Raw genomic sequence first — 14,078 nt, 5'->3', positions numbered from 1 at the left:
GTATAATTAACAATTTTAGCTACATCACTGTGCAACTCCATTGTTTGGTCATTCATAGCCAAGATATAAAATATTAATCCTAGTATAAAGACTTGGTACAGCTTGGTAAAAATTCTGTTCTTATTATCAGCCTAGTGCATTTTTAATAAGATGCCAGTCTATGAAAGGATCTATACTTAAGATCTTTGTCAAAGGTCAAGAATACTGTAGTTATATCATTCCCATCCACTTGGTTCTTGACTTCCATAACCATTCAAGACTACCTAAGACTACAGTGACTATGTAGGTTGCCTTGAATATTTTGGGGAAAGGTTTTGATTAAAAGACTGTGTGGTCTTAGTTGACTGTATGATTTGCCCAAATGATTCTTGCTATCCATGCTCAAATATTGCAAAGCCATTAATAATATTAGGGCAAATAAAGGCAATCATGTGCAAACATTTTGGATGATTACATAATGGAATATGCCAGAAATAAAACAAGTCAAGGATTTCTTAGTATTTAAGGTTTCATGAAAAAATGAATTGGGGCAGTAATGCCAAGAACTGATACTGGGCTTGCCAAGTGCTTTTTAAAGTAACATTTGCCAACATGACATTAAACAATGCATAGACAACATAAACAATGGAGAGAGAGAGAGAGAGAGAGAGAGAGAGAGAGAGAGAGAGAGAGAGAGAGAGAGAGAGAGAGAGAGAGTAAAATACTGATAAAATATCAGAAGCTATTGGGGCAAATGAATTTTGGCTGTTAAACTTCTAATTTTGTCTGAAATGTCATGTGGGAACAAGGCTCTAGTTCAAGCCATTTTTGGTAAGTCATTACCAACATGCTAATTTCACTAAATTAAAACCATAATTCTTGTAGAAAGGAGATGTGGCTGACTTCAGTTTTATCTCCTTCAGATGTTGCCTTCTGCTGTGGCCAGCTGGTGAGAATTAGATGAGCCTTCCTAGATGAGCTAGTGACTTCCAGATATTTGGTCATGCTGGTTGGAGACTATGAGAGATGCAATCAAATATTTCTGGATCACGCCAGGTCAGGGGAAGTTGAACCAGGTTGCCAGAATGTCGTTTTAAGTAATTGGCTGTATGAACACCATTTTGGATGGTACATATGAATGGTTGAAGGATATACATTCATTCACACATATATTATAGGCAGCATGCTAGTTCTTACTACTTTTAGATGTATTTTAACTCTAAGCCACGATTGTTAGGCTCACACACTATATTAAACCAAAACCAAATCAACTACATTATTTAGTATCTTGTGTGAACTAAATAACTGGCTGCTTATAAGAATAAGGGGGCTATTAATACTTGCATTATGCATATTTATAAGCAATTGAGCATATAAGAATTACACTTATAAAGCTGTCATACATATTGAAAGTGACCAGCATGTTAAGTTAGATTACTTTGTGAGAAAGTGAGTTCTCAAACATTCAGTAAAAAAACAACATAACAGTAAATCGAATCATTCCAAAAATAAAGGGCAAATGAATTCTGGTTCTCCAGTAGTCAGGTATAGAGAGAAGAAATCAGAAATACTACACAATAGTTTCTTATAGAGGGCTTGCTCCAGAAAGACTGTATTCACCAGAATCCTTGGCTTAGGACTTCCTAACTGTTCTTCAATAATGAATGACTTATTCTTATGAGTTTGCCTAATTGGTTACAGTCTTGTCCTCTGGGTGGAGTTTGACACTTTTATGTCCTCCGTTTTCTGGGACACTTATATACCAATTCACATTATGATCGCCACACATAGAAATAAAATGTCACATGGAACTGGAGCAGCCAGAGATTTGTTTTTAGCTTTAGCATACTTTTTGTGCTTGTGCTTCTGGCATTTTGCTCCTGTTGGTGGTTAGGATTATGTGGCTCCAATTGTGTGATCTGCTTTGGATTGCAACAGTCATTTCCAACCTGATGACTTCCAGATACATTGGACTTCATCTCCCATAGCCCACTAATGATGTCTTTTTGATCATGTTGGTTTAGGTTTAATGGAGTCAAAGTCCAACACATTTGGAAAGTGTGAAGTTCAGAACACTGAGAACGTTTAGCCTTTGAATGTTAATCTGGAAGCCCTATTCCTAAAATTAGCTACGGTCATAACAAATAAACAGACAGGGACAGGGATGTTGTAAGGATTATTCTAGGCACCTGACAGAGGAAATCTTCTCACAATTGCATTCTGATGGGGAAAGTTCTCACAAACTGCTAGAGGTATTACCATGCCCTATTATATTTTGGAAGTGTTTGACCCTTAAGGAAATGGACAGAATTCTTGGACCTATTAATCCAGCAACTTGTTTGCAATACTTAAGGCTTCCTGGAAGATGACCTGAGATTGGATCTGTGGCAAATACTTCTTTGAGTGAGGAGATGACTTTGCTTGCCTTGAGGAAGATAATGGTGTGTCACCTCTTAAAGAAACCATCACTGGGGCAAGAAGTTCTACACAATGTTGTCCAATCTTCCCTTTATGAAGAAAGTTATTGAGAGGATGGCTGGAGTTTCATAGGAAAAAGGAAGCAGATTTTCTGGATGCTTAACAGTCCGGTTTCACACCAGGACATAGTTCAGATAGCTTTGTTTGCACTTGTCAGTGACCTCTGGCACAGCCAGGATGGAGGTGATGTAACTGTCCTGGTTTTTCTTGATCTTTCAATGGCTTTTAATGTCATTGAAAGCATCAATCATTATTCTCCTGCACTGACTGTGGGGATTAAGGAGATATGCCCTCCTTGCTTTGTAACCAGTTCCAGATCATTTTGAAAGAGGGGAGGAAGGTTGAGGGCCATGACTTGTGGCTTATCACAGCATTGACACTCTTGCCCCTCATATTTAATGTCTGCATGAAGTCACTGGGTGAGGCCATCTGATGACATTGGGTCATATATCGTCAGACTGATGATAACCACTTTTAATGCTCAACCCCTGATTGACCAAGTGTGCTGTCAAGGTCTGGCCCTAGGATCTGAAAAAATAAGCATGCTTAAATTCAACCCCAAAAGACCAAATTGCTTTGTGTTCCTAGTTCATCTGCTACCATGGCATGTCCCCAGAGAAAAAAATGAGTGCACAATTTAGGGGTCCTCAAGGTTCTGCTCTCCTATTGGCAAGAGAATTTTACCTCACATTCAGTTATTATGCCAATTGTCCCTTTCCTGAACCAGATGTCTCTTCTCACAGTTACACATGCCTTGGTTACCTTTTGTGTGGAGTGTTGTAATGGACTTTACATGTAGATACTTTTGAAGCTGCAGTTGGTTCAGAATTGGCAGATAATGGCATTGTATTCCTGACAGGTTTGAATAGACACATCCCTGCTGTCTTTTAAACAGATTTAGCTTTTCCCCCTGGGCTCCATATTAGGCAAAATATGTATCCTAAGTGCCATTGTGTTTCTACTGGTGTATGTTGTTTCCCTGGTTATGTTTTTTATTAGCTTTACTATATTGTAATGTTTTTTGTTGTGAGTTGGGTGGCTTTATAAATTTATTTTAAACTATAAATAAAACCATTTTTTTTAACCGAATGTGCAATTTATTTTACATTTTAGAAGATCAGTTTCTATGTTTTTAACATTTTCTCCTATTCTCAGACAACATCATATTGGTAAATCGCACTAATATTTCTAGTTAGGCTTCCTGAGTAGATTCCATTAAACAAGAAACATTTTTTTATTTTAGTTAATTGTAAAATAGTATGGTCTACAAAATTGCCTATTGCTGGTAGGTGAAGAATTTGTGAAATGCATCCATTATTTTGTAAATATGCATACACTCTTTTGAAATATTATACATGATAACATTCTATTTAATATAAAGCAAGGATTTTTATTTATAAGTAAAACCTCAAATGTTTCCATATAAATTTGCCTCCAACAAGGCAGTGGCTAAGTCCACAGGCAATGCTAAGCCATAGTATTTTCAATAACTATGTTTTCATAACGCAAAGCCATAAAATGTTTCAAAACAATTCACGCTCTGGTTTAGTGGGCTGTTTGAATGATGATGATAACTTTATTGTCACTTTGAATGTACACCAATCGGCATACATCAAAATGAAATTTCGTTGCATACAGCTCTCAAAGGGTCACCGCCTCCGATATATACTCCTTGTTCGGGGCCCGCTCAAATTTCACATTGTCCATTTTAGTCTCTAGGGAGTGAACGATGGCAAACAGGACAGATGGAAATGGGGCTCCATGTGGATTAGCCCTCAAATTCGCTTGTATTCTGACAACCTTGCCTTCTTTCCTTTTTCTGATCCTGACTCTTCCACCCTTTCCTTAAAGAGGCCTTACTTCTTTTCGCCCCTGGAGCATGCTGCTGCCGCCTCCACCAACTCCTCCAAAAGCCTCTCTCTCTTCCTCTGGGCCTGCCGACAGCCTCATCCAGTTCCTTCGCCCCATAAGCTCTAGGTCCTCTTCTCCTCTGCCTCCTCTGGAAACAGCCCTGATTTGCAGTAGAATCCATCACTGGGCCAGCAGTCAGATCTTGCTGCTGGTAGAACAAATTCAAACAGCACCAACGACTTTTAACAGTCTCACCAACAGTTCTAAAACAACTAGAAACTTGCCAGGCCAGCAAAGATTGTTGGTCGTATGTCGTATGTTACCTTAGTTCTACCATGTTGCTCAAACACATTAAAATCTTTCTGATCATGTGGCCTATAGCCCTTACTATCCCTCCCAAAACTATTCGCCTTCAAGAGCCAATGCAGCCGCAGCCATTCCAGGTGCCGCCATCTTGGAACAATAGATGTATTGGTTTCTAAAATATTGAAGTCTACACTTAATTAAGTAAAAACTGAATCAAGATTCTGGGCAGCAAAGCAAGAATGAAATCAAAGAGGAATTTCATGGATAGCCTGTGAAAAAATGACAGAAGGACAGAATCTAATAGCTTCATATTAATGCTTTCTATGACCTTGAAGAGATGGGACAGATACTTTTATAAATGCAACATATTTAGATATCACAGAAGTATGCAGATGAGTTAGTGACGAGAAAAGCAGCAGTCAAATGACATCACGGATGGACACAAACAGCGCCTAGTACTGAATATCAAAGAAATAAAAACCTATCCAATTATTTTATGAAATTTCTTCTTCTAAAGCAAGTGTGTGTTAGATCATTCTTTTCACCCAGTGCCAAGTCTTGTGATTTTTCATTTTTAATGCAAGCAGTGCCTCAGAAGATTTGCTTTAAATATACAGTTGACTATTGTTAGTGGAAAAATGCATTCCATTTTGTGGCAGTCAAAAGCTCTAGGTAGTTTTTAGATTTATGGAAGTTGAATGAATAAACCAAGTATTCAATAATTTGGCTGTGACTCATTTCCCAGAGGACGATTGTTCTGTTTTTTATTAGCAAATGTGGATTAGGTTGAAAATTTTCCATCAGTTTTCCTAGACGGAGGAAGTCCTCACAGACAGGGTCAGTGTCATAATTTTCTTTGAATTAATGATATGAATTAAGTGTTTCCTTTGTAATTTCAAATACTGTTATTTCTGGGAAATGGATGGAAAGATATTACCTTTAGAAGGTCCAAAATTTATAACTGGGTCACACTGTTATTGGACTCAAATAAAATGTCATAAGAGAGTGAACAGAGTTTCAAGTACTTCGAGGCAAACTCTTACAAAAAAAATAGGAAAAGGGGAAAAATGTAAGAAATAAAAAAACAGGGCAGATAAAGTCCGCAGTTCAAAGACAGTCTAAAGATGAAGACTGTAGTCTGAATGCAGTAATGATAGGTGTTAATCATTATCAATGTATGCATTGAAGAACAAAAAAAATGTTGTTCAATCGCTAAGTTGTGTCTGACTTCTCACGATCCCATGTCTCCCAGCACACCAGACTTCCCAGTCCTCCACTGACTCCTGGAGTCTGCCCAAGGCCATGTCCATTGCGTCAATGACAATATCTAACCATCTCATCCTCTACTGTCCCCTTCTCCTTTTGCCTTCACTCTTTTCCAATCTTTCCACTCTTTCCAAGGATCTTATCCAGTCATTTGGTGGCCAAAGTGTTCGAACTTTAGCTTCAATATCTGTCCTTCAGTCAGAGTCAATTTCCATTAGGATTGACTAATTTGATCTCCTTGCAGTCCAAGGGACTTTCAAGAGTCTTCTCCAGCACCACAGTTCAAAAACATCAATTCTTTGATGTTCAGTCTGACAGCCATATATTACTACTGGGAAAACCATAGCTTTGACTATATGGATCTTTGTTGGCAAGGTGATGCTCTGCTTTTTAATATGCTGTCTCGTTTTGTCATAGCTTTCGTCCCAGGTAGCAGGGGTCTTTTAATTTCATGGCTGCAGTTGCTGTCGGCAGTCTGAAAACACAAATGTTTCCAATGTGTCACCTGCTCCTGACTATCATTGGGCACCATCATAATCCTATATTCTTAAAATCTGCAAAGTGTATTAGATAAAACTTCAAGCCAAGTTACATTGTCTTACATAAAGTAATTCTTCCCCAAGCTAAGCTTGACTCCTAGTGCAGGGATCCCCAACCCGCCGCTCACACAAATGGAGCTGGACTTGCTTGCATGCAGCCACCTGCCTGCCACTCACAGGGAACTATCTCTTCCCCCACCCCCTCACCCCCGGCTGGGCCACCAAGCCAGAAAGGTTGGGGACTGCTGTCCTAGTGAGCATATGTATACACATCTATGAAAATTTCTGGAGGCCAAGAAGTGGTTCTTCTGAGATTGTTAGATTTCAGTCTGTCTTACAATACTGTGAGTTCCTGATGATGTTTCATCCAAATAATAATCAGATGTGGCCTTGCTTAGTCCCAATCAGCTAAGGTTTCTAGATGTTGTCACCAGATGATCTTAGTAGTATTTCAAGCTACTTCGTTTCAGTATATTTCATTTTAGTTAGAAATTTTTCCCTTATGCTGTTGTTAGCCCATGAAACTAACAACCTTTCTTTTTTACTTTAAAATCACCTAGAGATCTATTACAGCAGGGGTGTCAAACTCAATTTCATTGAGGGCCGCATCAGCATTGCGGTTGCCCTCAGGGGGCCGGGTGGGTATGGCCTGGGTGGGTGTGGCCTACTGAGTGGGCATGGCTAAAGTGCATATGGCCTACTGGGTGGGCATGGCCAGCTCTACATCGTTCGCATCAAGGGTGCCTATGGGTGCCTGGGCAGGAGTGGGACAGATCTGAGGGTCTCTGGCAGAAGGAGGGTCTCTGGGCTGGGGCCAAGGCAGCGGGGGCCATTCCCTCACTGTTTCCAGGATGGCTTCGCGGGCCACATGAAACCACTTCGTGGGCCGTATCTGGCCCCCGGGCCTTGTGTTTGACATGTCTGTATTACAGGAATCCATCTACTACAGGAATCCATTCTGTTTAATCATAGGAAGAATGCTAGGAACAGAGACTCTGCTACTAGGTTTTTTTTCTGAATTAGTGGCACAATTTTTTTTCAAAAAGTTCTCCAATCTGGGCTCAGAGAAGGCTCTGAGGATTTATAAAGAGAACTATGATTCATGAAAGCTTATGAAATAATATACTTTACACTTTAAGGTAGCACAGAACTCTATTGTTCTCTAATGAGTAGTAAATTTTTCAAACCGCACATTTCTCTTTAGCTAAGGTCAGCTGAAGAATTTCTGATTTCTCGTGGCAGTTGAAAAGGATTTGGAGAGTTCACTTCTTTACAGTCTTTTCACAACCTAGGGTAGTCCACTAAATGTTGCATAAGAAGCTCAAATGTACATAGCAAATGAAATTCTTCTAAGACCTATTGAAACTGAGGTATTGAAACTGAGGTATAATCAGAAAAAAATAAAATGAAAGGAACAAATACTACTCCCCTGTTTTCTCTATTATTCCATTAATGTTCCCAATATTTTACATGCAAAGAGGAAAGATGATATTATTTGGGGCATATAGGAAATCTATGTGAGGGCATTGAGAATAGGGAGAATCAGTGGGAAGGAAACTAATGTTTCCTGCTTGTTGGACTTTTTCAGAAAAAGATGTTGAACATCCTTTAATGTTAGCAGCATGTGGGGTAGAAGTGATAAGGTTATCTTTTTCCCTCACTTTGCTTCAGATTTTTTGTTACCTAAGTTCGTTTGAATTCTGTTTTCTTTAGAAAAAGTAGAAAAATGAATTCTTTGGCTGTTTGCTAGTATTGTACAATTCCTGGGTCAAGTGTAATATATAAATTAGAGGTTGACAGCATTAATATTGTGGAAGGTTTTTTTTTTCTTTTAAAAAAATGAAATTCCAAAGTCTTGTTTAAATACCTGCAATTCCTTATGAACTAAGACAGGTTTTTCACGTGATTTTCCAGCTGTTTGGATCCAAAGGACCATTACGCTCTTCACAGAGATTTCTATCGGTTGCCAAGCATCTTATTGTGAACTTGGAAAGCCACAATTTCCCCCTGCCATGGAATTTAGGCTACTAAGCAGTTTGCTTTAACAACAGATGATGGAATGCTCTACAAAGAGAGACAACTTGGAAACATTTTATGCTATTTGGCAACCAGTTCAAGATTACTTGACTCAGTGAAATATGACTTAGTCTTTATCACCTAGCTGTTTCTGGCCAGCTCTTCTGTTGTTTTTTTTAATCTATCTCTGCTTCCTATGGCTTATTGTGTATGGCACATTGGAATGCTATGAGAATCTTTATGAGAAAATGGCAATGTGAAGTCACCTGTTATTATCGCATTTTCAGATTATCTATGCCATCCTATGTATCTTACAATTTTTTAAACACTAAACGTTCATGCAGAAATTAAACATAATGTTAGCTTGGTTCAATATATACCAGTGTTTCTCAACCTTGACAACTTGAAAGTGTGTGGGTTTCAACTCCCCAAATTTCCCTGGCAGCATGCTGGTTGGAGAATTGTGGTAGTGAAGTCCACACATCTTCAAGCTGCCAAGGTTGAGACACATTGGTGTATATAAAGGGGCCATGGAGCTGGGGGCCTATGAACAAAACCACCTCAAGTCTCAAAATGCATGTGGTTTAAGCAGCAGCAACAAAATGAACTAGTGATAAATTCAAAAATTTAATGGTAATGAAATGGGAAGAAAAGTGTTGTTGGCAACTTTAATGAAGACAGTGTGATAGCTCCTAGTATTATTATTTTTCTTCATTTAATACAGAAAATTTCATTTAGTAAAGAAAATGAAAGGACTATTACTGGATGAGATAATTGTGTGAGATTTAATCTGATAATAAAAATTGAGATAATGTGTAGTGTTTCACCAGCGGGTTCCTGGTCAATAAGGACAGAAGACTGGGTCGGGTTCAGCTGGTTTATTTCATCTGTGCAGGAACGCAGTCAGAGCATTTTAAATCCCCTTTTATAGTAAAGCCGGCGAGCCTTCAGCCAATCCCCGGCCGAGGATTCTCCCGCCGTTTATGTTCTAAACCAATAACAGTAGCCGCATGTGGAGCTGTCAAATCTCAGCTGTCAAAGGGAACTGTCAAACTTTCGCTTGCCAACTGCAACCGTTAAATGTGCTTTTAACTAACATATATTACACCCCTTCCCCCCACAATAAAACAATTAACTATTTACAGAATTATTATTGTACAGTGTTCAATTCAGCTGGACTCTTGACCCCCGGGCCACACATAGTCTTTTAAATGTGCTGGTGGTCTCTTTGTCCTGATGGAGTGTCTCAGGGGCCTGCCTACTGTATATTCCCTGGTTGGTGGTGTTTGAGGATTTGTAGCCATAGAGTCCTCGCTGCTCTGGTGATTTGGAGCAACGTTGGGGTTAGCCCTCATGTGAGGGTTTTCCCCAGGGTCTGGAAAGTTTTCAGGTTCATCTTGTTGGGGCGTTTCCTGGGCGTTGGGGGCAAGGGTGACTGGTTCCCCCGAAGATGGTTGCTCCTCAGCACCTGGAGGATGATTACTCACTCCCCTTTTCCTTAATTGATCTATATGTCATCTAAACTGACGGCCCCCTTCTCCCTCAACAAGATAAGAAATAGGCCCAGTGCGAAGAATAACCACCCCTGGTAGCCATTTGTCCCCTTGTCCAAAATTTCTGGCCCACACATAGTCCCCAACATCAAATTGTCTTGGAGGAACTGGTAGATCAGGTTCAGCTGCCACCCTGTCCGGGTGCAGCCTGTCCAGTTTTGTGACCAAGCGGCGGCCCCAACGTAACTCCGCCGGACTTTTGCCAGTGGCTGTGCAGAGGGTAGAGTGCTGGGCTAGAAGAAAGTGTGCCAAGTGTTGGTGCCAGTTGCCAGAGATGATGCGGCAAAATGCGTCTTTAGTTGTTCGGACCATGACTTCAGCCAGGCCGTTAGTGGATGGCTGGAAGGGAGCCTTTGAAAGCCCCGTGGTGTGTCACGATCATTTGCGCATCCGCCGTCTCCCTGGTAACAGGGGAGCTGCAAATCGGCATGCGCGAGATCCAGCTTAGCAAAGATGGTGCCGGACTGAATCGCGGAGAAGACGTGCTTCACCGATGGGACAGGGAAAGCATGGGGGTTCAGGGCGCGGTTGAGGGTGGCCTTATAGTTGGTGCAAATACGCACCTCACCATTAGGTTTGACAAGGGTGACAATAGGGGTTTCCCAAGTTCCCCTGTCCACGGGTTCTAATACTCCAAGTTTTACAAGGCATTCCAGTTCGTCCTCAATTTTTTATTTGAGGGTGAATGGAACCCTTCTAGCCCTAATTCTGACTAGGAGGATGTCAGGTTTTAATTTCAGAAAAATAGGGGGCCATGTGTATTTCCCCAAGGAGCCGTCGAATACGTCTGCAAATTGTTTGCAGATGGATTCGAGGCTTTTGGCCTGGGTAAGATGGACTCCTACTAGCCAAATACCTAAGGCCTCAAACCAATTGAGTCCCACTAAACTGGCCCCCTTCCCCTGGGTGACTAAAACTTCTATAGGTCCTCAGAATCCCCTGAAACTAACAGTTAGTGTAGCAATCCCATTTAGTTTAATTGGGGCATGTTGAAAATCAGCCAATTTCATTTGGGTGGTTTTCAGGGGAATCCTCCATTTGCTGAGGGCGCAGATTGAGCTGTAGGTCTCCTGTGCTCGGATCTCGCTAATGACCTTAGTGAGGCTCATTGTTGGTTTTCTGACGATTTTTCTTTGGAGCCGCTCATCTAGGAGTCCAAGGACGATTTGGTCCCAGATCTTGTCTTCGAGGTCAGGGAAGTGGCACCAGCGAGCGGCGTGTCATACTACTGCAATGAAGTCTGTTGCGGCTTCGCCTGGACGTTGGGTCCGACGGGTGAACCGAAGCCTCCAGTATATTTCTGAGCGTGCTGGCATGAAATGTGTGTTCAGTTGTCTGTCAGCACTGAGTAGGGGACGGTGTTGACTGGGTCCAGATTGCAGGCCCGCTGAGGCAAAGTAGAGCCGTGGCTTTTAGGCGGTCCTCCATTATTCGATTGAAGAGGCGGTAGCCCTCAACTTGTCCCAAGTGCGATTCCCATCGCTTGGGATATTTAATATCAAATTCTCTGATCTGTCCCAACGAAGTCATGCTGTCCCAGTGACTACTGGTTCACGGATTCCTTTGGGGACGGGTTTCCCCAGTGACTTCAGCTCAGTGACAGTCAGCTCGTGACTTTGCTCAGTGGTTATCTCCGAGAAGCAGTACCACCTTCGTCGCCAGATGTAGTGTTTCACCGGCGGGTTCCTGGTCAATAAGGGCAGCAGACTGGGTTGGGTTCAGCTGGTTTATTTTGTCTGTGCAGGAACGCAGTCAGAGTGTTTTAAATCCCCTTTTATAGTAAAGCCGGCAAGCCTTCAGCCAATCCCCGGCCAAGGATTCTCCCGCCGTTTATGTTCTAACCCACAGGTCTGCAACCCGCGGCTCTGGAGCTGCATGCGGCTCTTTCAGCCATCTCCTGCGGCTCCCAGTCCTCTGCCATGTGCAGTCCAAAAAAAAAAAGTGGGACTAAAAAAGTTCAACCAATCAATTCAAATATGCAGGGTAGGTGCATATCTCGCCTTGGCTCCACTCTTCAGTCAAACCCTGTTCTGCGCATGCGCGCATTTACGCACATGCACACACATTTTTTGCAGCTCCCAGTTTTTCCTTTTGTGAGGGAACCAGTTCCGAGTGGCTCTTTCACTGTTTCAGGTTGCTGACCCCTGTTCTAAACCAATAACAGTAGCCGCGTGTGGAGCTGTCAAATCTCAGCTGTCAGCGGTAACCGTGTGTGGAGCTGTCAGCTGTCAAAGGGAACTGTCAAACTTGCGCTTGCCAACTGCAACCGTTAAATGTGCTTTTAACTAACATATATTACATAATGTAGGAAGCAGATTTACATAAACCAAATGATATCCATTGAATTCAGTATTATCCATTCTTACCTATCATGGCTCTTCTTGCCCTGAGCTCTTAATTCATAATTTCAATTAAATATTTTTTAAACAAAGAGTTGGATATTAAAATAAATACACAGGGGAAAAATGTTCCATTACATGACATTCTTTCTTAATTCATGGAGTCACATTCATATGAAACTTTTCAAGCAGAAATTTCTGCAGCCTAGTTTTCCAAGCATCTTGAAGCTAAAGCAATAGCAAGGATTGTTCAATGCAGTATGCACCTCTTGGTAGTTGCTTTATGTTACCATTTCCTACCTCCTACCTCCTGCACTTCCTACTTTAATGACAATTCACATAACCACAAAGATCAGATGTTGGGAGAGAGTTGTAATAATGATAGAGCACCCAGTTTTTAATTTTCTTAAAAGAGGAATTGTGCAACTTTAAACCATTTCCAGATGCAGCATCTTGTATCAGAGGAAGTTCTTAGAGTAGAAGAAAATGAAATCAGTAAATACAGCAAGAAGAAAAGAAAAATGAGAAAGTATAACAGTCTTCCAAACATGTTTTTTTAAGTGAGGAGTGAGTAGATGTTGACCCACACCAACTAATGTACATTATAGGACCTATAAACTAGGATTTGAGAGAAGCTTATTATATCATTACTTACATATACTACTATATGACACACCCTCTTCCACATACACATGGATGAGGAAACACTATAGAAAGCATAGGAATGGGTAGTTGATGTGCATAACTCCAAAATTTACATTCCCCCCAAAAAACCCTGGGAAAAATTATACAACTTTTCAGTGAGAAAAGGATTAATGGATGATTAAACTTACTGAAATAAAAGCCTCTTTCTCCACAGACAAATTGAAGAGCATCAACCAACTCAGCACCACAAAGTGTTTCTTGGCCAGCAGCAGCAACAGATGAGCTGGTTAATGTGAGGAAACACAGGCCAAAGTAGAAGAAATTAATGGATGTTGCACTGAGCATCTTCACCTGTGAATGAAATAAAAACAAAACTATGTCAGTGTTTTTCAGAAAATCCCAAAACCAGGCTAAATAAGATGCTTTACTTCAATAGAATCTGCATTGATTGCTTTATTAGCACCCAGGCCCATTCAGAAATAATTATTACATATTGGGGAAAATTCTGATCAAATAACCATGAGCCTTGTTTGTGCTGCAGCTGATGTCTATGGTCAATTTCAAATTCTATTTCAGATAGTTCTTTATTTTAAAACAGATTTGACTGGAAAGCCCTTTATACAGATCAGAAACTTGATTCAAATGACCTCTGAGCATTGTTTGTTTCATTTCATGCCTTTTCTCTGAGGTATACCCTCACCCACTTCAAACTTGACTGAGGTAAAATCTGAAGCCACCCTCCCCCCCCCTTGGAAAATACAAGCATTTTGAGCAAAATAGACTAAGAAAATATCTTATTTTCAGATAAATCTTTTGCCTTTTCTGTAATTTTTAAATTAGATAAATATGTACCTTAACGTATTTTGTATGTTGGTGTGGCAGTTCTATCTTGCATTCTATGTCTTTTTTTCTAAAGAAATCTATGGGTCATTTTGTTGGCATCCAGAGCCATCTCCCAGGCCTTAAATTCATGTGAATCAGTGCTATGAAGGCATTGCAGGCTTTTATAAACTCAGCTACATTGAAGAGTTAGACTACTTCAGTTCAAGCAAAACTACTGTGTCTTTTAAACTTCACACAACTTTTCCAACTATTACTGGGAAAGG

The 14,078-nt window shown here is 40.7% G+C and overlaps 1 protein-coding gene across 1 annotated transcript in view; it reads right to left on the bottom strand.

Annotated features, from left to right (window-relative positions):
• The window catches only part of IGF1 (insulin like growth factor 1), a gene marked incomplete at both ends in the record, with an annotated part of 51,189 nt that overhangs the window by 32,868 nt on the left and 4,243 nt on the right, over positions 1-14,078 (bottom strand). The window contains one exon of the mRNA XM_083365708.1: positions 13,161-13,323. Within this exon, the coding sequence (XP_083221834.1) occupies positions 13,161-13,323 (163 nt within the window). The remainder of the gene's footprint in view (positions 1-13,160; positions 13,324-14,078) is intronic.

This window comes from Vipera ursinii (assembly GCF_947247035.1).
Source record: "Vipera ursinii genome assembly, chromosome: 6".
NCBI classification, from domain to species: Eukaryota; Metazoa; Chordata; class Lepidosauria; order Squamata; family Viperidae; genus Vipera; species Vipera ursinii.
Note: the sequence above shows the minus strand (reverse complement) of the source record. Positions and strands in the feature narration are given on the sequence as shown.